Genomic DNA, 27510 nt, shown 5'->3' with positions numbered 1-27510 from the left:
ATAAGTGGATTATCACTACCTGTAAAGGTTACACAATATCACATGCTTGCTGTGAAACATCTGTGGCTGAAAATAAAGAATGAATAAAATATATTTATTATGTGATGTTACGTCACAAAAAAACAGTTAAAAAAGACATATTGATTGTTAACAATATTGAGTCCTGAGGACAAGATCACAGGCACTTTTAACGAGTGATGGATGACTCATGATTCACCAGCACAACCCATCTACTGATCTCCTATCACCACAGTACAGTTCTGCAAAAGGTTTTGATTTAGTCAAGAGAATGTTAAGGCATTGAACCACACACTGTTTCGAACTCAACAAGGGACCTATACAACATTTTCCAACCTCATTTAAGCAGATCATCTTAAATCCAGATACAGACCGTGGACAAGTGGAAAGGTTACCACACACCGAATATTATGAACTGTTAGAGTACTGCAGAAAATGTATTTTCATCAAGCTCTAAAATAAATTACATTATTTTTTTGTAAAGCTTTCAGTGGTTAAAGTGGGGTTTTACAAAAAATCTTGCCAGATCTCAAGAGATTTCTGAAGTGCAATTCTAACTTTGGTGAACATCTAGAATAGAAACAATCTTTAAAGACATGAATCCCACCTAGTTGGCTTCTGCATGTACTGTTAAGGAAGCTAGTGATGGAAATGCATTTACAAGGCATTTAGAATACTGATAGAGGAATGGTCCATGTCACCCAGGCTTGTTAAATTCAAATTGTGTAAGAACCTAGTGTAGACACCCTGCCTCCAAGGTCATCTGATTTTCTTCTTTCACTGGAAAGCTTTCTAAGGTCTCATTGCACAAAAGTGTTGTATAAATATACACCAGACTGTTTTGTGTGCTGTTTGTCTTCAAGGACTAGCCTACTCCACCTTGTGCAGTCCCACCAAAGCACACTAGAGGTCAATAACTTCACTACACGATTCTGGGGTTTGACAGACAAACAACAGTGTCCCTTTCAATCCTGCTGGTCGTGTGTAAGTTTGAATAGAGTCTGGTTCTTTCCAGAGAGAACGGCCTGGTCTGTTGTGGTCCAGTTGAGTCTGGTCTGGTCCAGTTGAGTATGGTCTGTTCAGGTTGAGTTTGGTCCGAACGCACGTTCAGGAGATGGAGCAAACGGTGCTGCTGCCCTGGTTCTTCAGAGCCTCTCTCCTCTTCAGCTCTCTGGTGATCCTCCTCTTGATGCCCTCCAGGTATAGGCTCCTGTCAAACTGGCCCGCCCCAAGGGGAATGCTGTAAAACACAACACACATTTATATCAAATCAAATCAAATCAAATTTATTTGTATAGCCCTTTTTACACGCAAGCATGTCACAGAGGGCTTCACATGCGCCCATAGAACTGCCCCTCAACCAACCTAAACCCTCAAGGAAGACAAGGAAAAACTCCCAGAAAAACTCCCACCGGGAGAAAAAATGGAAGAAACCTTGGGAGGAGCAATTCAGAGAGGGATCCCCTCCTCCAGAGACGGTTGGTAAGAGAGAGGAGCAGAACACAAGCTAAACATAGTCATACAGTGTCAATGGGTTTTGAAACACCAAAATCCATTGTTCGGCTTTATAGACGTTGGATGGGACCGGGAAACTCGCTGTTGGCCGTCATGGAGACTGGATTCCGGGTGACGACCTGGTTCAGCGTTGGCAGATTATATATATTATATACACATATATAATAATTGTTTTGTAAAAATAATACTTGTCATCTTTTTTGGGGTTTAGAGCTATGCAGGGCATCATCTGCTGTATCTAAACTGGGAGAGCTAAACGCCAGCAGGCTGTCCAGCTAGGATCCAGTTCCAGCTGGGCTTACTTGTCTCTCCCTGGGCGCAGTTTGACCTGGAACATGCCCATAACAGGCCGGTGGTCGGACGTCCTAATGGATGAACAGCTGGTGTATTTGACCACCTTGATGTCGTCCGCCTGCCTGTTTCTGTACAGTATCCTGTCCTGGAATGCACACAGAGAAAATACATTTATTGGTTTTGCTGTGGTTTTTCTGTGATAGGACTCCTTGAGCAGCAAAGCTCACCGTGTATGACGGGGTCCTCTGTTTGGAGGTGCTGTCGTAAACATCGCAACCAATGTCAAACTTGTAGGTGGGTGGGAAGTGGATGGGTGCTTCCTGGAAACCTTTAAATATAGAACCTAGAATACAAGACAACAGTCTCAGCCCCAAACGCATCTGATGATATGCACACAATACCAAAACGCACACCAACACACAATTCAACTTAAAAAAGGTCAAAGTATATCATTCAGAGCTGCCAACATTGTTTTTGAAGGTAGTAGCAAGCAAAAAAAAAAATTGCCTTCGGCCGATTGTATTGGCTCTTTGCCGACGTAAGGGACTAAACATATGACGGCTTGTATGTGAGCTTTACGGCTGTTTGGATGTCAACACATGCACAAGGCTGCCTGCTAAAAGAATGACATTGATTTCTTGTGTAATGCAGGGCTCCAGACTAACTTTTTTTATTAGGAGCACAGTAGCCCCTAACTGACACTTTTTGGAGTGCAATCAAAAATTTAGGGGCACACCTTATACTGTCCTGCAATGCATTTATTATTGTAACTAGAGAGGGTACAATTCAGTAGCCTGGCTGCCAGCCCAACTTCTCCCCGCCCAAACAAAAATTTGGTCGGGAAGTTGGGTCTGGAGGGTCTCGTATTGGGGACCAACTACAGAAAACCAAAATCTGGGCGAACCAATGAAATTGCCAGGGCGGGCTTTATACGATGATGGACAGATGATCAACAGTAACGTAATCACCCACGACACAAAAGAGCGCTTAAGTTGAATTCGTTTTGAACAAACATTGCTACCGCTGGAGATTTGGGATGTTATGATTCTGCCATCGAGTCTGTTTTAGAAGACATCGACAGCGCATTAATTTTGAAAGAGGAACAGAGAGACGCAATCAAGGCATTTGTCGATGAAAAATATGTTTTTGCCGTCCTTCCTACGGGATTCGGTAAAAGTTTAATTTATCAGCTGGCCTCGATGGTCGCGAAGAAGATGGGACATAATGAAAACCCAGTGGCCATTGTGGTTTCTCCTTTTCTTTTGTGGAGTTGTAATCCTAAACGGAGAACTTGTTCGTATATGCATTGCCCTTTATTGTTTCGCTCAAAAAGGTTGACTGTGTGAACAAGTACTCCCTCTACCCTTAAACCCTTAAACACCGGCAAAAATCGTTTGTATTCATTCTTCAAGCATACTTCAAGTTTGCTTGCAGTTTAGTCAGTAAAGATTTAGCTGCCTCTCAGTTTAGTTCACAACAACTATGCGGCGCTTAACATACGTCACATACTCTGTTGCTCTGATTGGTTGTAGATCTATCCAATTGAGCGAAGAGGCATTTGTTTTCCAGGCCCGTTTGAAACACGCCCCGTAGTCAAAGCCCAACGGAGAGTTCTCAGACTTATATTCTGACTAGAATTATGAGTATGACAACGTCAGGCTAACAATTCAGTGGCAATTAGACCCTTTTTAGGAGTGCTCAAGCACCCCTAAAAATTATCTCAGCACCCCAAAAAATTATATATATTTTTAAAATATATTGTTTATTATCATTTGATGCTGGTAGTTCATGAAGAAAGGGACATCCTTAGTTTTTTCATTCATTCAATATTTTGCACAATAATACATAAATGTATTAATTGTTATCCAGTGAAATTAGGGATTTATATTAGCAAGGGGGTTTAGCACTTTTGCAAGGCACTGTATTTATGTCACATTCTCATTGGGGACTGAGCACACCTAAAGGTCTGATCCTAGAATCGCCCCTGGTACAATTTCTGGGGAAATTGTGGGGTGTGGTGGATGAGCGGTTAAGGAATCGGGCTAGTAATCTGAAGGTCGCCAGTTTGATTCCCGGCCACACCAAATGACGTTGTGTCCTTGGGCAAGGCACTTCACCTTACTTGCCTCGGGGGAATGTCCCTGTACTTACTGTAAGTCGCTCTGGATAAGAGCACCTGCTAAATAACTAAATGTAAATGTGTGCCTGCGTCGGTTGCAGATGGGTCCGTTTTTTTTACTGTCATTTTTACAACTGATATACAGCGACGCACCATATAAGCTTGAGTTTAAATGCATTATTTAATTTGATATTACGTACTGTACATGCAAGTCTTAGCTAACTGATTTAAATGTATAATGCACTTTTTGATCAGTCCTCAGACACCACAACATGATACTTGCTGAGAATAACAGCACAACAGCTCAAACACAGGCAGGGATACAGTAGCAATGATAGTACTAAATAAGTATTTAGCTGCTAGGATCCATGACACTAGCCTGGCTCTGCCCTCCTACGTACTTCTGCTCAATTTGGATTTTGCTTCTAAACTAGGTCTGGGATTTCAGTAGCCTGACATTGTCATACTCATAATTCTAGTCAGAATATGAGTCTTAAACCGCTCCTTTGGGCTGTGAGTATGGGGCGTGTTTCAACCGAACCCGAAAAAAATGCCTCTTCGCTTAATTGGATAGACCTACAACCAAACAGAGCAACGTAATATGTTGTTTGTTGAAAACTAATTCAACCCAAGCGCTCTTTGGTGACGTGGTTGATTACGTTACTGTTGATCATCTGTCCATCATCGTATAAAGCCCGCCTTAACAATTTAATTGGTCTGAACAGCTCCTGTTCGGACATACTTTTTCCCAAAACTAGCAATCCCAGACCAAACTTCCCGACCCAATTTTTTGTGGGGGGGCTAAGTTGGGCTGGCAGCCAGGCTAGGATTTCAGTGCATCAGTCGGTTTTCAGAAACACATTTTTTGTAGGTCCAATCAGCAAACAGAGGGAGTGGCTGAGAACGATGACGTTGATGTTGTGCACTAGTTTGAGTTGTAGTTCAGAAATGGCGGCGGAGAAAGATGCGAGCGAAGCTATTCTGCGGTTGTGGCAACGCTGACGAATATCCATGAGTTTTATTCGCCATGAAAGTTTGCACAGACAAGGAATTTACTTTGGCAGGAAGAAGCCTACCGAGGGAGCCATTTTCAGCGCCATCTAGAAGGTTTCAGCATTACATGAGGAGAGGGGAGAAAAAAGGCAACCCCCAGTCTATGCTCCAAGGGGAATACAGTGTGGGAACAGGCAAAAAACACCTCAGCACATAAGCACATACATTGTACAACATTACAGATTATATACAAGACAAGACAATACGATAGAAGCCAAACAGGGAAGGTCAGGGGAGGGGAGGGAGATAAAAAAAAAGCAGGCGAAGGCGTTGGATGGGGGAAGGGGTGTGTGCTTGGGTTCGCCTAGTCCACAATCAGTCAGATTCTCAGTTCGCAGATAGTATTGCCATGGAGACATCCTTGGTCAAGACAGAGACGCGATCCACAGGTGTCTGTGGGAGGGGGAAGGGAAGAGACTACAGAGTCTCACTGCAGCGCTCTCCAGGGGAGTTGTTGTTCCAGCAACGGCCTTGCCCAAGGCCTGAGGGGCCGAAAGCAGATAAGATTGGGGTAGTACAGTGTACTCATCATTATGGCCTCCAAGATGGTGTCAATTGCGTTGAGAGACCAGCTAATCAATTCCATGCTTCTTGCTTCGGAGAGTGATGCGGAGAGTCTCTCGAGTATGTACAAGACAAGACAATACGATAAAAGCCGAGCAGGGAAGGTCAGGGGAGGGAGAGAAAAAATGCGACAGCCTTCGTCAAGAGCATTTGTTGGGCCTACGGCGGCTTACCATCGACAACGACCGGACAGGACGTCGCAGCCGCTGGGCCTTGGAGCTGGACCCATACAACTGGGTAATTGTACATAGGATGCAAAATCCCTTCGAATTTTAGAGTCCTGATACTTTGCTTGAGTTGACGCTTAGTCCTGCAGAAGAAAAAGAGTTGTTGCAGCTCAGCTGCGATAGCACTGACCCTATGGATCTGTGACCTTATCGTCATTCTGGATAAGCATTTCGTCAGAATATCCTATCCTCAGTAGGGCCAGTATTTCTATGCTTATTCCTTTCCACGTACATGTGCGAATTTGGATTTTCTGTGCTCACAAAAATGAAGACAAAGCACAAAAACAGACTGAATGCTGCGCCTGATATGCGTGTTGCGCTTTCCTCCTGCACCCCAGATTGGAACGCGCTACAAAAACGCAGACAGGCCTACCTACCCCATTAGCAATGTTGAAATGGTACATGTTTTGTATAATTTGTAATCTTTTTGTAATTTTTACATATTTGTACCAATATTTCTGGTTCAATTGAATGTTGAAAATAAGAAGAAATGGGCTATATGTTTTTTTTTTATAGTCTATATTTATAGTCCAATTAGGCACTTATTGGATAACTTCTTTAAATATTGCTGGTTCAACTGTTCAGCGAGAAGTGATCACTCAGTCTGAGATAGCTTATTAACAATGGCAGTAGGCCTACAAGTTCTGAAATAACAATAAAATAACAATGGAATATCCTCATTATTGTTCAATAATGGTCAAATCCACCTTAATTTTGTGATTTACGAATAATGTCTATTGGCTTGCATCGCGAAGGCTTGTGACTTTTAAAATATGGGTCCCCAGAAAAAAGGTTTGGGAAACACTGCTCTAGTGAACACCAGCACTGGCGACTTTCGTCTCTGACAGGCGTAACACCATGTTCGGATATCACTGTGCATTGAGGGCCAATAGCACACACTTCTCGCCCGTGCCAAGAAACGTTCATAGGCCAGATGAGCTGTCAAAGGGGCCCCATGGAGGTGTTTCAGGACCTTGGGTACCAGGAACAACGACCTGGTTGGACTGACCAGCCTCAGCCCGCCAAATAAAATTAGACAAAGTTTATAGTAAAGTGTGTTCTGTTGATACACAGGCCGCTGATAATGGCTCCTGCTTCCAGGCAGCCCCTGACCCCGGCACTCTCACAGACCAGGCCTTGATGTATACGCTGTCTCACAATGGCTCACAATGGCTTAAATGTCAAGGCGCTGCAGAGGAAGGATGCAGACATTGAGCAAGTTCTGTCCTGGCTGGAAATGGGTCTGAGACCACCCAGGTGGAGGTTAAAGGGTGCCAGTCAGGGTCTGCGGATGTTGTGGCATGAATTTCCGCGATTGACATTCGTGGATGGCCTGTTATGTCGAGCGGTTTGGCGGGCTGAGACTGGTCAGTCCAACCAGGTCGTTGTTCCTGCTGTCCTGGTACCCAAGGTCCTGAAACACCTCCATGGGGCCCCTTTGACAGCTCATCTTGCCTATGAACGTGTCTTGGCACGGGCGAGAAGTGTGTACTATTGGCCCTCTATGCACAGTGGTATCCGAACATGGTGTTATGCCTGTCAGAGACGAAAGTTGCCAGTACCCCGACATCATGCCCCGATGAAAATATCACAAGTGGAGAGACCGTTCCAACGGGTTGTGGCCGACATACTGGAATTGCCGATTACATCTCAAGGCGGCCGGTACGTTTTGGTTGTCGAGGACTACTTCACAAAGTTTGTCAACCTATATGCCATCCCTGACCAGAATGCCACCACTGTCGCTGAGTGTCTTTTTAAGTACATTTTGGAACATGGTGTCATGGAAACATTGCATACAGACATGGGCAGGCAGTTCGAGTCCGATGTGATTAGATTTTTGTGCGGGAGGCTGGGGGTTTGAAAAACACACACAACACCGTACAATCCTAAATCTGACGGCATGGTGGAGAGATTTAATAGGACACTGATTGACCAATTGGTGAAGACTCTACTATCTTGCAGAGGGGAGTGGGACTCTTTTCTTCTGCAGGTGGCATTTGCGTACAACACCAGTGTCCATGCCAGCAAAGGGTTTACGCCGTTCTTCCTCACCCATGGCCGGGAAGCTCGGACACCTGTGGATGTAGTGTTGGGTCCGTTGACACAGTGCAACCCTGTTCGAGGCGCTCCGGGAGGCTTTGCTTCTTCCCTCCTCGCCAGTTTGGACACAGTATTTGGGCAGACAATGGACAACAATCTGGCAGCGAGCAATGGACACACTATGATATGAAGATGAGACACAAGCCATACGAGGTTGGGGATCTTGTGTGGCTTAATGACCCTACAGAGAGCCGCCGTAAACTGGCTCCGCACTGGAAGGGGCCATACTTGGTGCGGAAACAACTGGATCTGGGGGATGATGTGGGGGTCACTTACCAGATTAGTATCCCATTCGGGGACGAGCCTCCTCTCCAGACTATCCATTATGACAGGCTACGCCCTTACAACTTGCCAGAGGTTTCTGTTGGGGAGGGCGCGCCGAAAACCCCCTTTACTTATCCACACCTGCTGTGCTGCAAGGAGATCTGGCCGACCCCATGAGCTCTACAGGCTCACCTGCCGGGGTAGGCATGGACTTTGCTGGAACCAGGGCCTGTTTTTATGGATTTGCCATAACAGGTTCCTGCCTCGACAGGGTTAACTAGGGCTGGGAGGTCAACAGAGCGTTTTATGGATTACATTGGGCTAGGGTTTTGGTTGTTGAATTGATGTGTTATTGTAAGGGTACAACTTACGTTGTGCCCTCGGATGTATTTAAATTTTTTATTGGTTGTGTTGACGTGTGTAAGAGTCACATGTCTGTTGTTTCCTCACCTGTGCCCTAGGTTGGGGACTGCGCAGGACTGTGTTTGTATTTTTCTCTGTGCTTATGTTTCCATTTTCACAGAGTATATATATCAGGTTTTTTTTGGTGTATATGCATTGTTGTATGTATACATGGTATGTTTTGGGTCTGTTATTTTGGGATTGAAATGTGGACATTTCTTTCAATAAGGGGGGACGTATGTAGAGTTGAAACAAAGTGTTCGGTTGTCAGTTATAATGTTGTTACTAAGACCAGTGTGACAGGTTGATGACGTTGAGAGAGAGCGACGGGTGAATAAGTGTGGAGAAAGAAAATAAACAGAGATGGTTATGAGCTCCAAGAGTTACCAGTTCTATGAGTTTTTGTCCAATACCACGAGATATTCAGGCCTTACACCTTGGATGCTACACTTGTAAAAAATGCTCTCACTGCCTCAAAAACTGGTCGCAAAGTGCGACCATTTGGTCGCAGTCTGGAGCCAAGGATAGGATATTCAAGTCAAGCGTGGCAGCGTAATTGGGGCCTGGAAATCGTAAATCTGCTACGCCAAAATTGTGTATGTTGGCAGCTCTGATCATTATTTACTATTTGTATTTGACACATGCGCGCGCACACACACACACAGCGTGCCTCATGACAGCCTACCATCTTTCATCTCCTTGGAGAGCTGATCGTGCAGAAGCAGGGGTGCCATGTCCACGCCGGACGCCTGCCTCAAAATGGTCTCTATTCCCACGCGGTCTTTACTCAGACGGAAGTTGAAGTCCCCGAACCAGAAGACTTCATCATACCTCGTGGTCACGTCAGCTGAGAATGATCATTTACAGAATTTATTAACGTTATACACAACACAACACTATTATATTTAGTATTTATCCAGACATAAGGTTTTGGTTAGAAATGTTTTACTAAGCAGTGAAATACTTGTCACAAAAATGCTTCAAAATTACTAGCAGAAGAGCAAGTTGACTTACAGGCAGTGGAGCGATATGGATTTGTGTCTGGGAGGCCTTTAGGAAGAGCCAGAGCTTCTATGATCTTGTTGTAGTCCAGTACTCTCTCATACACTTTGGAATCTCCGGCTGGGAAAGAACAATGTGGGAATGACTGGTTGCTCTGTTCAACACTTACCCTGTGCATTCTATGAGTTTTGATGCAAAATAAACCATTTAACGCCGATATAAATAAATGTAGGGGATAGGTATAGCTCAGTGGTATTGCGTTTGACAGCAGATCAACAGGTTGCAGGTTCAAATCCCCACCTATATGTTGCTTTGGATAAAAGTGTCTGCTATGTTTTATAATACTAATATTATTATTTATCGTTGTTCATCCAAGGGCATGCACATTCTACTTCCTATTTACATTCAATTACTTCCATTCCTAAACAGAGGGTGCCTTCCTGTCCACTCACAGGTAAAGTGGGAGGTAATAAAGAGGAAGGAGGTCCCAAAGAAGGTGAAGCCGATGCCCACAGCCCCTTTGGTCTTGATCTGGGAGATGATCCTTGTTGTGACTGTGGCATGTTCCACCTCTGCTCGCAAGGAAAAGCAAGAGTTACAGCTACAGTACAGCGCATGAAAGCAAGTGTATATGTATTAGGCATATAAAACAAGTACACAGCATTAGGTTATGTGAAAGAAATGTTGGGCTGTTGGCTGTTTTAAAAGAAGTTTACAGTTGGCTAAGATTCTTGATACAATGAATGTTGATTCAACTCCATTTGGCAGAGATGCCAACTGTAGTTTTATGACACCTAACTAGGAGCTAGAGACGTGAAGTCTGGGTGACTTGAGAGTTCGTCACCCGGGGGGAAGAGACAGTTGGTCTGAAGACAATGTGGATTCAACTGCATTGTTCTAAGGAGTTAACCAATGACAGAAGATATTCGGTATAGCTGCATGTCTGTATTATGGACCAATGACTTTTGAGAACTGTGTGCTATAAAATTGTCTGTTGAAGGATGTTCTTGGGGGTTCAGGGCCATCAGCTGCGTAGTGCTGGTGTCTGCTGGACTCTCCGGTTCCATTTGAGAATGCTAGATAGAGCTGTATGGAATTGTCTTTGTGTTATTGTCTTAAGTTTGTGTGTTGATTATGTTGGCAACGTCATTATGTATACGTCATACGGGGGGGGGTCATTTTTTTTTTTGCCAATTCCCTGGCCTAAATACGTCTACTGCAAACATTTATCATATTCTCATGTAGACCTGCATGTAAATCAAATAAAATCAAATGTATTTGTATAGCCCTTTTTACACGCAAGCATGTCACAGAGGGCTTCACATACGCCCATAGAACCGCCCCTCAAGGGTTAGGGTAGCCAGAAGATACTATTGTAAAATAAATTCCTGGATTAAAATAATGCATAATCACAGTTTGTATGACTCAAAATGGTCATTTCACACTAGCATTTAATTATCGCGGCAAACAATTACACTGCACTTAACTGTAAGTAAAGTACAAAAAAGTAAAAATAACAAAACCTGTAATTATTACTTGTGAACGAATATCATTCACGTCTTACTAAACCTAGTCACGCGAAAGTAAACAAGGTAGTCGTCGGAGTCAGATGGCTGAGCGGTGAGGGAGTCGGACTAGTAATCAGAAGGTTGCCAGATCGATTCCCGGCCAAGCCAAATGACGTTGTGTCCTTGGGAAAGGCACTTCACCCTACTGCCCTCGGGGTACTTACTGTAAGTCGCTCTGGATAAGAGCGTCTGCTAAATGACTAAATGTAAACAAATCCTTTCTGTTTCCTCTTCTGAGCCACCTTATTCTCAGGCGGTCTACTGTAGAAATTATTATGGGTGCAAATACCGATGAGTAGCGGAAGTTGCGTCTTGCTATACGTTAGTCCCAGCTCAACAGTGATTCTTTGTAATGATGTGATTCTTTGAAAGTAATTTCAACTGTAATTTTACAAAAACTTTGTTAAATGTAAAACTTATTATTGTTATAAAATGTAATTGCGGAGCCTACCTGTTGCGGTGTTCGCGGCTTTACTAACAACCAGACTTGGCTCAATCTGTGGCTTCAACGACAGTGTGTTGAACACACACCCACAACAAAAAGGGATTGTTCTTGTGACAAACGGTGGTTTCCATCGCCTGCCAACTGATGAGGACTGAAAAACCTAGCCTTGAAGAGACATGTGTATGTGTACTCATTTCATTTTGTGGACAAAAAGCCGACGGAGGAAATCCACATTCTTCTTTGAGTTTGGGCTACGAAAGACCTCCACAGATTTAGTTGCAGTTCTGCCAGTAAAGGTGGGATGCAAGTGTTCATATAGGAATTGTTATGGGTTAGTAGTGCCCTGGGGCCTATTCCATAAAGGCCGCTCAAAAAAGCTAGACTTAAAGTCCTAAACCAGACTTGAATAAGTTTAATTAGTCAAGCGGGGCTTAAGCGGTTCCATAAAAGCCAATTTCAGCTCACGCAGTCCTACTTATTCAAGTCAGATTTACGTAGTCAAGCTAATTGCGCATGCACCCTATTTTTTAACAGCCCGAGAGGTAAAACATGGATCATACAATCCACCACGGCAAAAGCAACGCACACGGCCACATGACTTCTTCCAGAAAGAACGTCCCCTTTAAATCGTGTACAATGACAGCTCCCTCATCCACCGCTTCAATCAAAGTAAAATGACACGCCCTGATTGACGTCGTGAACGATAGGATAGGTTGAGGACTTTTTTAGACCGATAAAAAAAAATACCCTCTAAACCAGGGGTGTCGAACTCCGGTCCTCGAGGGCCGCTGTCCTGCATGTTTTAGATGTTTCCCTGCTCCAACACACCTGATTCGATTAAAAGGGTTGTTATAACGACCATTCATTCGAATCAGGTGAGCTGGATCAGGGAAACATCTAAAACAGGGGTGTCAAACATACGGCCCGCGGGCCGGAACCGGCCCCCAAGGAGGTTCGATCAGGCCCGCAGGATAATTTGAAAGTGGAAAAAATGCATAAAAGACATGGAATTAATATTTTTAATTCGCTGCAATTCATGGATTATCCGCTAAGGGGCGCACTCTTTCCATCAGAGTAGAAGACAAGCCGCATCACTGAGACAGACTGAAAACAGCAGACGGTATCAATTAATACCTTGGTCTCTACTAGGGATGGGCGAACGATGCCTTGTAAAGCTTTGGTGGTTTCTTCCGGATTGTGCCGGCCCAAAGAGCCGAACTATCGGCGCTTTGAAAATGAACAGCGTCATCTAGCAGCCGTTTAAACTGGCTGAATGAGGTGTAGTGGTTGTCTCCGACGGTAGACTACCCTACGTTATTCAATATTTAATTAAGGCTACATGTGTTCATTTTGATCTGATATTAGTGCTCACACATTAAAATGTTGTGATACATCCGTAGGCCTTTAGAATTATGTCATTTTCTCACAGTAAAAGTTAAAGAATATCGTACGAGATTCACTGGACTGGGGCGCGAACTTGGGATCCCAGATTCGCATTAACAACATGTAGTCGTACAACGCTTTAACCAACTACACCACCGAAGAGATCATTACTTGTTAAAGCGGTTGGACGGACTTTATACGATATGGTCTTTATATCAATTAAACTAGATAACACAGAAGAAAGACATGATATTTTGGTTATTTATAGCAGAGTATGGTATAATTTTAATGGTCCGGCCCACTTGACATCTCCCTAGGCCGTATGTGGCCCACGATGCGAAATGAGTTTGACACCCCTGATCTAAAACATGCAGGACAGCGGCCCTCGAGGACCGGAGCTCGACACCCCTGCTCTAAACTAATCTAAATTGACTTTTTTGACATTGTTTAAAATAAATAGCTTACTATCAATTAAAACACTATCCAGTAGCCTAACTTTTTAACATGGGTTTTGTGTCGGGGAAATGGAGGGCAGATTTAGGTTCGTTTGGCAATTGTAGGCTACTGTTAACAATTATATTGCTATGATAATTGTACTCGGATAATTTAAATTGAGATATAGGCCTATGCCTGATGCCTAAACATTTGAAATCACAAACTAACATCCATACATTTAACGGCTATGGTGCGTAGCCTATCAAAGCATTGTTCATCATTGTTCAATGCATTAGGCTAAATGTTGTAGCCTATGTAGGCAATTTACGTTGATTTTCTATCAATGTTGAACATATTGAACTGATGAGACTAAGAAAATGAGAATATACGTGGTAAATCATCATCTTCCCGTTGGGTCAGTGTTACAGGAACCTCTGGTTAAGCACCAAGTCACGCTAAGCCCAGTGGCGTAACTATAGGGAGTGCAAGGAGTGCAGCTGCACTAGGGCCCGTGGCGAAAGGGGGCCCGTCCTCGATCTCACCGTTAAAGTGAGACAACTTGACCGGGCCCCTTGAGGCAATCTGACCGGGCCCCTTGCACCGCTGTAAAACCGTAAGTTGAAGATCCCATATGATCCAGTGTTATCAATTCGCAAACATTTCTCAATTATGGTGTCAGTTATTCAGAATTATGAGCTATCACCTGCCCAATAAACATTTTAAAAACAGTCAGTGTTAACAACAGCAAATAATTAATTTTTCCTCATTGGCCTTTTGCTGAATGAAACAAATGTCGTTTTTATTAAGTAATATTGCCCTCGAAAAATAGCAAGGATGTCTGGGTAATATTGTTGTCAAAGATTCCCGCCCACCCACACACGATTGTTCCCATCCAGTTGTTGGAATACCACAGACAGTTGTTGTTGGGATACTACAGTTGTGTTGCATTAGCGTTTTGAAGCGAATTAGGCTACCCCATGCCATGCCCTTTAACATAAAAGTGGCTCCAGAAAGCGGCAGGAACGAAAAGAGCAATTTGTAAGTGGGGCAAAGCTGTCAAAACTATCCTCATTTGGATTGTGGCGAAGCGTGTTGAAGAGGACGCTACGTCTGACCCCCAGCTCGGCAACAGCAATGAGTGTGAAACTCAGCCACCAGGGTAGGCTAATAATTACATAACGTTTACTGTCTGGTGTATGCAGTTGACATGGCTATTAAACGTCATAAAAATGCACATATAGGCCTAGGCTACCAGGCAGCGGCCAGGTTAGATATAGTAAACTATGTGCAGGATGTAGTCGGAAAATAGCTGAAGCTAGATAGACTAAATGTAAACTAGCATATTTAACGAACATAAAATCAAATATTCACCATCGAAGTGACAGTTTTTTTTTACTAGTACCCAGATAGCACACATGACAGATCGAAACGTCATTCATAACGTCGGATAAGCCTTGGTAAATGATCAGATTTTCTTCTCATCTCTGTGCTCTATTTCAAATGTCGCAGATACGTCGGCTCATGACTGACTGTTCCATTATACTCATTCCGTGTTGTAGCAAGCATAATCTAGAGCCAGAGACTCGCGAGTCAGAGCCGTTCACTTTTGAAAACCGTAATCTATCTTCACATAGAAGGAGCAGTCGTTACCCTTAATTGTACATCATGAGTAGCCTAAATTTCCTTGCGCATCGCTAAACTGAAAACTCAATAATTTCGCCTGACGATAGGTCGGTAAGGGGCCCGTTGGTGAGATCTGCACTCGGGCCCGCCAAGTCCTTGTTACGCCGCTGGCTAAGCCTGACAGTTAGTCTGACCCTGACCAGACTAGTTTCGCAGTCTAAGTTGCCATAGTAACAGAGTTCGAACTACGTTGAGCTAGCTTTATGGAACCGAATGAACAAGAAATGAGTCCGACTAACTGACATAAGTCTGGCTTATTCGGTAAACTCGCTTTATGGAACAGGCCTCTGGTCCAGCAACACGAGCACCCAGCCGTTTGTATTTCACCTGACGATGAAACTAAAATCCGGGACCGGTGATGTGGGACTTTGAGGCTCTGACTAGGCTCTGTCTGCTTTAAGGTAGACATGGTTGTGTTCCACCTCCTTTATTAAAACGCAACCAACTTTATTGCTGTGGAGGTAGCTACGGATAAGACTCAGAGGTTTTCAGGTTATTCATCACTTCACCGTCCGTAGCAACTGAGTTAATAAAGTAGCTAAATACGCTAGTGTACGTTATTTGAGGCCACCTTTATTCAGGTCATCCTCCCATCCCTCGATAGTAGAAGGCAGAGGTATGATCAAATTGTCCCGTTTCAGGTGTAACAGGCTGTTTGTCCCCACATGTTTTATTTCGCATCAGAATTAGTTTACCGCAATGACTGTTTGAGCGTACCATGACAATCGCCAGCTCTGGAAGTCGTGCCCATAATCCAGGAAATGGATCATGGGAGCTAGGAATAAGGCGGTATCCACGTGAATTATATTTGTTCACAAGTGATAATTATAGGTTTTGTTGTTTTAACTTTCTTTCTTTCTTGGACACGAGAAAATAAACGAATCGCTCTGATTAGACTAAGACTACTCGATACTCCCGAGTCACACTAATGATTCGTTCAAAATGAACAAATCATTCACGAACGACATCACAAATTTCTGGGGGGGTATCATGAATACGAAAAGGGATCGTATTATTTTTTATATTGCTATCATTTTTAAGACTGCTTATCGATCCGAGTGTTAATCACGTTGTAAACATTCGGGGCTTAGCCCAAACCAACAACGTATTCAGGGTTTGATTTGCTAGAAAGGAATTCCACATAATGCGAGCGCGTGGATCATATCGTGGTCTAAACTAATCAGAGACAGAGGTGGGGCGGGTCTTTGTGTTTGATTGGCTGTGGTCTAGATATTCCTGTAGGCCTACACTGCTCCGTGCTGTGTGATTGAAATTACGACCTGAGCACCAGAGAATCAGTTATGGCAGACCTGAACATTGTACGGCCCGCGGGCCACAACCGGCCCACAGGCTGTCCCAATCCGGCCCGCGTGAGGTAAATCAAAAATTTAAAATAAATAAATGTGTTGAGAGCTAGTAAACATCTAGTCCTGAAAGACTAGTGATCAGGCGATTTACATATGTGCGCTTGTTCGCTAAAGTCGCTGTGTTGAAGGATTATAATTTGAATCGGCACTAAGGGACTAAAGAAAATAACTAACGCGGACATAATAAGAACTTGACTGATCAGTGGGGGCGGGCTGATGGTTTGCTAGTTAAATTGCAGACCCGGATCATCACCTGCAACTGTCCTTCGCATATCCACCTCAGACATTCAGCCAGATTTCGATGCACTTGTTCAAACCCACTGGATTCCTCTCACAGAACAAAAGGAAGTGAAAAAAAGTATTGCTTTTTGTATAAAGTTGATCAATTGCATATCTTTAACATACTGCAAAACAACTTTTCAGTTTTTGTGAAGATTACCTTTTTAAAAATAAAAGAAACACTAATGTAATGATTATTTTAGTTTTTACTGTTACTTCGATAGTCTTTTCCTAGTTGACCAACATGTAAAATATTTATATAACTATTTACAGAATATCCTTATTCTTCTGATAACCAGTAGCAGCTAATCAAAATATATACTTTACTGCTTTTTACAATGGGGGAAAATGAATAGTGAGCAGAATTAAATTCAAGTTATTGCCCTCCAACACATTTCAAGTTTTTCATGTGGCACCTTGTCAAAATTAGCTCCGGAGTTACGGAGCTGGCCCATGGAGCTAACCCATGGAGCTAAGATTTTGATGGTAGGGAAGAGTGTGGCAAAATGGTTTAGCCAAGGCCAAAGGGCAAGAAAGCCAAATTACAGGTGTTGGCCATCTGAAGGGTATGGTACAGCAAGGGGGGACCCGCTATAAGACTTTGAGCCATGAAATGTTAGGTCAGTAGCACTTTCTATTTTGAAATGTTTTATTTTGCTTGCAATGTTTTAGTTTGGCAGCTCAGTGAAGCACTTAAAAGATTTTTTTTTTTATTGTGATTCAAATAAAACCAATATTTACCTACACCTTATTCTTGTTTAAGATCATTTACATAATATATATATGAATGTATATGGAGCGTGATTAAAAAGGTGACCTTGAAATTGTGGTGAAGCAAGGAAAAAATTGGGTGCACCTAAATGTTGTGCTGGTGCACCTAAATAAAAAAGTTAGGCGCACCAGTGCAACCAAGGGAAAAAGTTAGTCTGGAGCAATGTATTTATAATTACATTCGATAACGATAATTAAACTATAGAACACAGATCTGTAGAGGTAGCTAAATAAGTCTCCTCCTCAACTTCTTCCCTACACTCGGCATAGTTTAGGCAGAGTGGTGTGAGAGAAATGTTTGCGACCAGGGAGCACATACCTGGGGTCAAGTAACTTAAGCTTTTTAAAACCTTGCTTTTTATCAATAGCCTACCCAGCAATACCGTAGCGCAAACTCACACTTTCTGCATGTTCCAACGAGTGATCTTGGTAAAAAAAGTTTCTTATATATTAGTATTATAATTGGACCAATACGCTGTTCTTATTGGTCCAGAGACTGGGAAATCCGCAAAAACCTTTTGCAGACCTCTCCAGGGGTCAGCAAACGATTTACGGACCTAGCAAGCGGTTGCGTTGGAGATGTTGACAACATGGCGTCTGCTCCAGATTCGTCGTGTTTGATTTGGGATTTTCCTACGTGTTGTTATATTATATAAAAAACAAATATGGACTTTGACAGATCTACCAACACCTTTGAAAGCAGAGATTTCTTAAAACGTTTGTTAACCGAGACCGTAGGTCGACGTCAACAAGAAGTCCACATTTGCAGTTTGTCGTATTACCACATTGTTTTGCTCTTTATCGGATTTCTAAAAGCCAAACAACTTCGAAATAACTGAAGAAGACGAACCCTTTTAATCAATAATTTCTTCATTGGAAGTTCCTCCCTCGCCATGGCTATCGCTGCCACTGTTTTCGGCAATAATACTAATTTTCCGCGGTTAACATTAGCTACTCCACTTGAGGTGCTCAGTATATTTTAGTGAGCGTAGGCTACCTTTTCTCCGCAACTTCCTGCTGCATCACAGAAATTAAATGGACTGCTGTTCCTAATTATTCTCTATCGACATTATCGATATTATTGAAAATGAATTAATGTTACGATATCTTTATCGAGGGAAGTCATTACTTCGATAGTTATTTTTATCGATTTATCGCCCAGCCCTACCTTCACGGTCTTTTTTAAAAACATGCATGACAGGGGAGGCGGAATAAAACCTTTTCTTGAACAAATGTTTAATTCAATTAAACAGTTTGGTCCGGATTTGAACATTAGCGAAACTGAAGGTGTCAGAATAATTACAAAACGCGCGTCAAAATTTTTGTGTGTGAGTCTGGAGTCTGACCTATCATGAAATAGCTGTGTCGTCATTAGAACCCGTGCAGTTGCTCTTGAGAAAATGCGCTCGGCTACACAGCCGGCAGTTCTCAAATTGATTTCACGGTACTTCGGTGGCGACGTAGCCTCGACGCCGTCTCAAGTCGGACAAAAAGTCTAACCAGAATTCCTGTTTCAAGTCAGCCGCCTGCAGCTGGTTGCAGCGCTGCATGAAGTCAGTCAATGTCGAACGCAGCTAAAGAGTAGATGCCGCATTGGCTGCTGGGCGAGAGAAATGCGGCCGCCATCTTGCGCCAAATTCCTAGTTGCTTAGCACCAGAATAAACAAGATACCAGAACTGTGCATCGCAAACAGGGCTCGGGGGATTACTTTTCCCAAGTAAAATTTAACATTACCATACTATTGGTTTTATTTTGTGAAAAGAATACCCATGTCCTGCATCATAACTACATGTATGACCTTTACAGCAAAGCATACCGCTTGAAAATCAGTTCGGTATTGAGTTCGGTAAGATTAATTAAATGCGCTGACAGCTCATTGCCCCAGCCAAACAGATGACACAGAGTGGAGCGGTTTCCCTTTCCAAGATGGCGGCCCCACGGCTCGTCAGCGCCAGTAGGCAGTAGCGGTCGATGCTGCGTCTACTCTTTATTATGTCTATGGATTACGTTGCTGTTGATCATCTGTCCATCATCAAATAAAGCCCGCCCTGACAATTTGATTGGTCCGAACAGCCCTTGTTTGGACATACTTTTTGCCAAAACTAGCGAGCCCAGACCCAACTTCCTGACCAAATGTTTTTGTGGACGGGGCTAAGTTGGGCTGGCAGGCCAGAATAACAAGTTGTGACCATAATTATCCTTGTGCATTCCATAACGTTAAACTTTTGTTGCTGTATTATTTTAGTTGCAACCCTGGCAGTGGCAAACTATCATGGGAGCAAATAAAAAATCAATCTAAAACCATATTTCAAAACGGTAAGTAGCAGTAGGCAATACTTGCTCATATTTTAAGGCCAACAAGTACAAGGCTGAATTGCCTGCGTCAGTCCCTTTTGTAGGATATTGGTACAGCTACAAAGGGCCTATAGAACAATGAAATTGCTTGCAGCCAACAGGAACAAAAATTTGGCAAAGAAAACTGGGGGGGCCCTCCTCCACGGGACTTCACTCCTGCCGAGGAGCTGTCCCTCTCCAGCTATCAGGGTCACCCTATCATGGAAGGAGTGGAAGGCGGCATTTCTTTAGACCCTGGAGGTAGCAGCTCGGAAACCCATGCATATGTATGTTTCAAGTAATCTCTGTGACCACGTTCATTCAAGAATTATTTATGAATATTGTAGGAGTGAAATGTATTACTGTTCTCTGCAGTTCAAGTGAAATACAGTGGTGTTGCTGCCACCACCCACTGTCGTCTCACTGTGCCATACAGAGGTAACAGTGAAACTAATAGTCATACGCCAGTATGTATGCCAAATGTGGTTGTAGACACTAAACTTAGTTACACTGACATTCTTTTTCTGTGTTCCTAGGGAAGGGAGAAGGATGGACATGAGGATGTATTTGTTAAACTTCTTTCTGCGTTTTGGTCTTTTTATACCTTTTTTGTTGTGCCTTTTGAGTCTTTTGTAGGGGTTTTCACTACTTCTCTCTTTTATTGTCCTATTTATTATTTTAGAAAAATGCTATAAAAGTGAATGAAACATCAAAATTCAATGTGAGTATTGATTATTTATTTAACTTGTGAAGAGCATTGTACAGATACACATTGTTCTTTTTGGTTTGAAATGTTTTGGTTGAAAGAAACCCCAATTTCTGATATGGAAATGATTAGAAAATGGATCAAATCAACCCAAGGACAAAGGGGTTAAGGGGAGACACCCCAGTGAATATGTATAACATATTAACATGAAACCTCCCCAGTTGATAACTAATAGTAGGTCAAATATTGTTTTCATTACTAGTTTCCTGTAAATGTACGTTTAAATTAGCAAATGATGCATTAAGTTGTAAAATACGATATCATTTGCATACATTTCCAGAACGGAAATCAGAACATTGAGTAAAAATCCTTGTTTCATTTTGTCAACATATTAGAGTCCAAAGTTTTTACCAAGGGCACTTTTTCATCACTCCATTAATCAGAATATGGCGGCAAAAGCCATTAAAGAAAGAACATCCTTTGCAAATTGCATGGCAAACCGTGTTCTTGCACAGGTTCTCCGCATCACCCACTATAAAAGTATCCATAGCAAAATAACGAAACACTATGCATACAGTCTGTGGAACTGTGAGTGCAGAGCAATGTGTCGCATTGGCAACATAAAGCTCAAGAAGCTGGCAAAGATAGGCTACGTAATTCCCTCTGCTAAGAATATACATCATTCATAAAGATTGGCCTACTCATGAAGGAATGCAAAAGGGTTTTGTCAGTCTCTAAATGTTCTGGCTCTTCTGAGCGCACCTCTCACTATCCGCGCACCACAAGCTCCACAGGATCTTAACGGTGACGACATCATCGTCAAGAATGAGAGTGGGCGGGGATTTTATACCGGTTGATCTCTGATCTCCAACTTAACCTGCTCCCGACCAGGTTAGGCGTTCAGCATGTTTTACCATGACGATCTACCCCGGTAACAAGTGATCCACCGTCGTAGTACAGAAAAACCCTGGGTTGAACCTAAAGTTACCTCGCTAACGACAAATCTTGATTCGTACTACAGGCCCCAGGATTGAGAACCACTGGCGTAAACAAACACGCGTAGTATCACATATAACATGCATAGTACACACCCATTTCAAGGGTGTTTCCATGGCGCCGGTGTGTGGCATAAAACTCACCTGAGCAGAACCAGATGAGGTCCCTCCTGACGAACACAGTGAGATAGAGAACGCCATGACATGCAGCATACAGCATGACGTAGTATGGTCCCAGGGCTTCCTGGAGACGAATCTCCCACTCCCTCCTGTCACACACATACACCAAACACACACAGGTGTACACACACGAACACACGGCAACCAAACAGACGTGAACACACATGCACAACAAACGCAAGATGCGTACACACCCACACACACATGTACACACACACAACAACACAATCTCAAGGTCAGTATACTACCATATCTCTAATAATGCCAGGAATCTGTTGTCGCTGTTGGCCTCTTCAACAAGGCCAAGGGTCCACACTGACTCTAAATGACTTCCTGCTTAAAACACATTGCATTTACACAATTCTATCTTGTACATTTGTATCTTTTGTAATATTTGTATCATTTTCTTTTTCATACTGTAATTGGCAACTTATATTTTATGGCAACTTTTATTTAAAATTTTATTTTATTGTACATTTTATTTAATTCTAATTCCACTTAGTACTGCTAGTTTATGTACCCTTGGTATAGATAGTCCACACATTTTAAATTTAGGTTCCTATATGTTTATTGTATGCACCTTCCTGCCAAAGTAAATTCCTTGTCTGTGCCAACCATAATGGCGAATAAATCCCTTTCTGATTCTGATTCTGTGTGTCTGTCTGTTTGTCCGCGTTTCCTACGTATATCTGAATAGCCGGGCACTCTGCAAAGTTCATATTTTGCAGGTGTCCTTTTCATAATCCAACGGAGTGCAGTACCGCGATTGAACTAATGCAATTAACAAAAGCATTCGCAATGAGTGCCGGAGTTCGTATTAAGGAAAATAGGGAAATTCTGTTTAATTTTTTAGAAGCAAATTCGCTTGTACAACCGATAATCAGCTGCTTTCAAAGGGGTTTGCTGGCTAGCCAACAGAACGACAATATAAAGTGGATATACTTTCAGTATAGATCAGTTAATTTGGTTACCTAAAAGTTTCAATGTTTGTGGTGGTAAGACAATTTTACAGAACCAATATAATACATTTTGATCAACATAACATAAGCAATTGATAACGTAGGTAATGTCACCAGACAAATGATGGTTACATAATAATTTGCATGAATCTCCCACAGCATTTAAATTTGTTTAAAATCATGAGAAATTGCTATTACGACATGAATAAGTGACTAGAATAGATGATGTGGAGCTTGAACAAGTATTTCAGAGATGTAGATAATTTCAACTGTGATAATAGAAATAGGTACCAAAGCCACTGAGAAGAACTGTCATCACCAGCTGCATCACGAGCACTGCACTCACATCTATTCCAGAAATGTGTGTGTAGAGGCACTTTGTCACACTCAGGCATTCCTACATTTTAATACTATAATGATATTTGTTTTAAAGTCTTATGAATTTGTATCACAGGGGTGTTTTGTCTTAACTATGGATTGCTGAATCTCCTGTATACACAACAAATTAACCCTTGCGTAAAAATTTGGAAAGCTTGAAAAGCAATATAAACGACTCCTACCTGTCTGGACATCCCTCCTGAACGCCGATAATGTAAAAGTCCTGTGCAAATTCAGAGTCCGTTGGGAGCAACAGGTCATCTAAATTTATTGGAAGTCCCTGAAAATAATACTTTTGTTAATATGATTTGAGCATGATATGTTAGCATGGTGGTCAGATGTTGTTATAGATATTCATGTACAGTAGAAGAAGTACTAGCAAGGAGAAGAGTGTGTTTCCCAGTGTGTTTCTCAGTGTTCCAAAACCATCAGTTGCAGGTTGTGTGCTGAGTTTGGTTGGCCAACCTTCTCTCCTTGCATGTTCCAGGTTGCTACGTAGATTCCCAGAGTCCTGTCAGGGAAGTAGCGGTCTAGCTCCTCAGCCCCCAACAATGCACCATTGCCTAGTACACTTCCCTCCAGAAAGCTCCTGCAACAACACAGACAGGACCGTAACTACATATGAGGTACCCAAGGTTTGGACCTTGATAAAGAGCATCCACAAAACCATTTATTTAAATGTTGCCCTTCTGTTATGAATTACATCTGTGGTTGGACTTCTCTAAAATTCAGACACTGGTTACGGGCCTGAACAAAGCCCAGAGGAAGAACTGTCACAGCAATATGATGCCTGCACCTGTGTAATGTAGCATGTATGCAGTGATGTACTGTGTGGTGTAGTGTAATACAGAGTACTGTACCTATCAGTTCTTAAACGCACATATACTAGTATAAGTCCCTTAAATGCTTGAGCACTGATTCCTGCTGCTAAAATACTGGTTGTCCAATAAGACCCATCTTATTTCCAGGTCAGCTGTCAATAGGTGTGCTAATCAGACATGGTCAATCTCCTCACACAAACCATTTTATCTTATCTTTCACAATTTTCTGTGTTAAAGCAAGCTCTTGGATCACATGCACACATCTTAACATGCTGTAAGTCCAACAAAGGTGAACTGTGGCCAGTGATGTAGTGTAATCGTAGTGAAGGGTTGCAATTTGATGTTATTTGCAACATCACAGGAAGTATTTTTCTCTGAATGTATTTAAGTAAACCATGTAACTTAGTGTATTCCAGTAGACCTTCCCTTAAAAATGGGGTATCAGAAACATATCTAAAGCCAAAACCTCAAATTCTGCTTTGAAAGCTTCAAGAAAGCCTAAAAACAGCACACTTGTATACACTGTAGCCTATCAACCCAGAGGATAAACCTGCTAGTAACCACTTGCACTAAAGCTCATCAACCTCCGTATGTGCAGGTAAGAGTCTCCTGTCCTGAACCCACCTGTTTCTCACGTCTCTGGGTCTGATGGGGTTCAGCACGCTAAAGGTGGACTTCATGGAGTTGACGGAGGAGCTGTCAGACACCATGTTCTCTAGAAGCCGGCTGTCGCTCAGGTTCCTATGCAGTCTCTCTCCAGGCCCTCCTCTCCCCATCAGCATGCCATAATCCACGCAATCCCTGTCAATCCGATTAGACGTTCTTAAGGTCGCCGACACCAAATTCTGCTCCAGGGCAGGAAGTGCTCCTGAGGGATCCAGGGGGGAGAGGCGCACTTTGGAAGACCTCACCCGCTGTTCTGCAGACTCGCTCTGGTGATTGTGGGGCTGCGTTTCGTACTCTGAGAGGCTGTGGCCCCTACCCCTGAAGACGGGAGACCGTGTAGGAACCTGGGCGCTTACAGTCGCTGAGTTCTGTTCATTCCTCAAGGTGGCAGCACCACTAAAGGTAAACACATCTGAAACTGCATGGTCATCCTTAAGGGAGTCTGTGGAAGAGCCTGTCTCGGCGGGGTCGGTTAGGCTTTCCTGACTAGATCTCCGTATCTTTCTCCCCTTCTCCTCCAGCGAACTGTTCTTGCCTACCTTCAAATGGCCAGATGGCTTGGGCAGAAGGGGTGGGCGAGGCTGGTAAGTAGTGGACTTGCTCTTCATGTCCCGTGTCTCTTGAGGGGTGATTTGGGTGTCGCTGTGGGCCCTGAAGGTTTTAACGTCTGGTGTAGGTGCCGTAAACAGCTCCTTGTTATTGTTGACCCTACTTGGGTCCTTCCCACCTGTTACTCCAGGCAGGACAGAAGCAGCTGGGTGAGAGGGGCTGGTGTCTTCCCCATCTTCGGTCATCTTCATCCTCTATGTCCTCTGGTCAGACGTCTGTAGGACCCGGAGACTTCATTCGCGTATTACTTAGTTTTGATTGATGTAGAGAAAATGGGGAAGCTGGGTAGCTAACAAGATGTTTAGCTCTAGTTGACCGACAGCTAACTACCGTGTTAAGCGGTTCGTGAAAACATATTTCTCTCCGCCGCTTAGCTAACAATACAAGCTATATTGGAAATCCATATTTCTCAGTGGCTTGCTAAAAAAACAACACAGTCTTGAATTTAAATGGTTTTGCTCGTTAATCAGACACAGTATTCAGTCGCTACTACTTCTAGCAAGTTAAATAGACCGTATACAGTAGACTACAGTAGCCTAGCTATCATGTCTAAATATTTTGTTGAAGCAGCATCTCCTATAGCACGTGACATATTGCTCACGAAAAAGAACCTAGCTAGAAATAGCGTTGAGTAACGTTGATTGAGATAACGTAGTTAGCTAGCTAACTACAAGCTTACGAGTTAGCCCAGCTACAGTACAGTGCTAGTAGTACTGTTTGGTACTGTACAGTAGAGCTAGCTAGTCTAGCTGTTTTGTTTGTCTCCCATCTACAAGTACAGTACTATAGCAAGCTAGTAGACAGCTAGACAAATCCACACGATTCCATTTAGCCTTGATGACAAACGTTATCTAGACAAATTACCTCAGCGTAAGCTACGTTTTTGTTCAGCAACTTCTTTGGCTTCATATTATTTTCATGTCAAGCTAGCTCAAAATCCAAATACTTCCTTAGCAACGCTTTACAACAAGGTTTTCGTTACCAACAAAGAGCAGTATGGTAATTCATGTAGCTTTGTAAATCACAGCGCCCTCTACGTGACAAAGAAAATGCCTGCAGAAGAGCCGCTCTAGTCAGAGAATGTCTAATATAGGGAGAACCATAGACATAATAAAGAGTGAATCACTCTTTTTTAAAGGCCATATGGCAGGTTAACCACCACTCTCGATTAATGTGTACATAAAGCACTCAAGATATGTATATTATACAAGAAATCTCAAAATCGTGTCTCAAACTCGTGTTTTAAGACCAGTTTTTGTCATTTTTTGTGTTAGTATTAGCATAATAGCGCAATCGACGATGACGTCACGTTGGGGACTCGTGGAGCAGAGTACTGTAGCCTCCTCAGTCTAGTAGTAGCCTACTAAAACTATGGCGACTGACCAGAATGAAGAAGAGGTGGCAAGAACCACTAATGTTTGTGATGGCCCGCAGCCGGCCGTCAAAGCCAGATAAATGATTTGTGTATCATTTATTAAATGATTCATTTATTAAACGGTTCATTGTACCGAGGAGAATGAGTGGAGAGTTGATGAAGCGTCCTCCTGGTGAGTTGCTATCATTTAGCAACGCAGCAACGACCTCTGGAGCTCGTCTACGAACAGCAGTGCACATATACAATTTATTTTTACTGTCAGTGAATAGCACCGAGTGAAAGTCAGCGTTTTCTTTATATCTAGAGATCATTCAGTGCCTGACATTACTTTTTGAGGCACTACACTAGCCTACATTTACGTTTCACTTTTCCATGCACAAAAGTCACGTCCGGGTAACGTCCGGGTAAACATTGTGCCTTTGACCAACGAAGATGAGCTGTAATATTATACAAATTATAACAATTGAGGTGTTATAAAAAACTGTATTTGTTACATTAAACATTTACACAATTTCTGCAGAATGGAACACTTTCTGTTATGTAGGCCTACTGTATTGCAGCTTCGTCCCAATTTCTCTACAGACCGTGCAGTAGTGATGTGTCGTTCGTGAACGATTCGTTCATTTTGAACGAATCCTTATAAGGACTCGGGAGTAACGAGTCCTCTCAACGAGTGATTCGTTCATTTCCCGACTCGGTCTTTCTACGAGTCTTTGGATCATTTTTCACGTGACCTGCATAGGCTCTGTAGGTAGAGGAAACGAACGATTCGTTCCTTTCCCGACTCGGTCTTTCTACGAGTCTTTGGATCATTTTTCACGTGACCTGTATAGGCTGTAGCAAGAGGAAACGAACGATTCGTTCCTTTCCCGACTCGGTCTTTCTACGAGTCTTTGGATCATTTTTCACGTGACCTGCATAGGCTCTGTAGCTAGAGGAAACGAATGATAAGTTCCTTCCCCGACTCGGTCTTTCTACGAGTCTTTGGATCCTTTTT

The 27510-nt window shown here is 42.8% G+C and overlaps 1 protein-coding gene across 1 annotated transcript; it reads right to left on the bottom strand.

Annotated features, from left to right (window-relative positions):
- Window positions 1-77: 77 nt before the first annotated feature.
- Window positions 78-26139, bottom strand: inpp5e (inositol polyphosphate-5-phosphatase E). Its single transcript, XM_047015370.1, has 10 exons — window positions 24488-26139; window positions 23508-23631; window positions 23225-23322; window positions 21670-21794; window positions 10011-10130; window positions 9571-9678; window positions 9242-9403; window positions 2055-2170; window positions 1836-1972; window positions 78-1258 (listed from the first exon to the last, which is right to left on the bottom strand). Exons 1-10 carry the CDS (start codon window positions 25327-25329, stop codon window positions 1126-1128), a joined length of 1965 nt encoding a protein of 654 aa, XP_046871326.1. The 5' UTR covers window positions 25330-26139; the 3' UTR covers window positions 78-1125.
- Window positions 26140-27510: the final 1371 nt, after the last annotated feature.

This window comes from Hypomesus transpacificus, unplaced genomic scaffold (assembly GCF_021917145.1).
Source record: "Hypomesus transpacificus isolate Combined female unplaced genomic scaffold, fHypTra1 scaffold_30, whole genome shotgun sequence".
NCBI classification, from domain to species: domain Eukaryota; kingdom Metazoa; phylum Chordata; class Actinopteri; order Osmeriformes; family Osmeridae; genus Hypomesus; species Hypomesus transpacificus.
Note: the sequence above shows the minus strand (reverse complement) of the source record. Positions and strands in the feature narration are given on the sequence as shown.

Bases quoted from the DNA above. Each gene is read 5' to 3' on its own strand.
- inpp5e (XM_047015370.1), bottom strand. From the start codon at position 25,329: ATGAAGATGACCGAAGATGGGGAAGACACCAGCCCCTCTCACCCAGCT. The intron at 10,131-21,669 runs GTGAGTTTTATG...CCTTGCGAGCAG, and splicing joins CCTCATCTGGTTCTGCTCAG to AGGTGGAACATGCCACAGTC. The intron at 1,259-1,835 runs GTAAGCCCAGCT...TGTGTTTTACAG, and splicing joins CTGCGCCCAGGGAGAGACAA to CATTCCCCTTGGGGCGGGCC.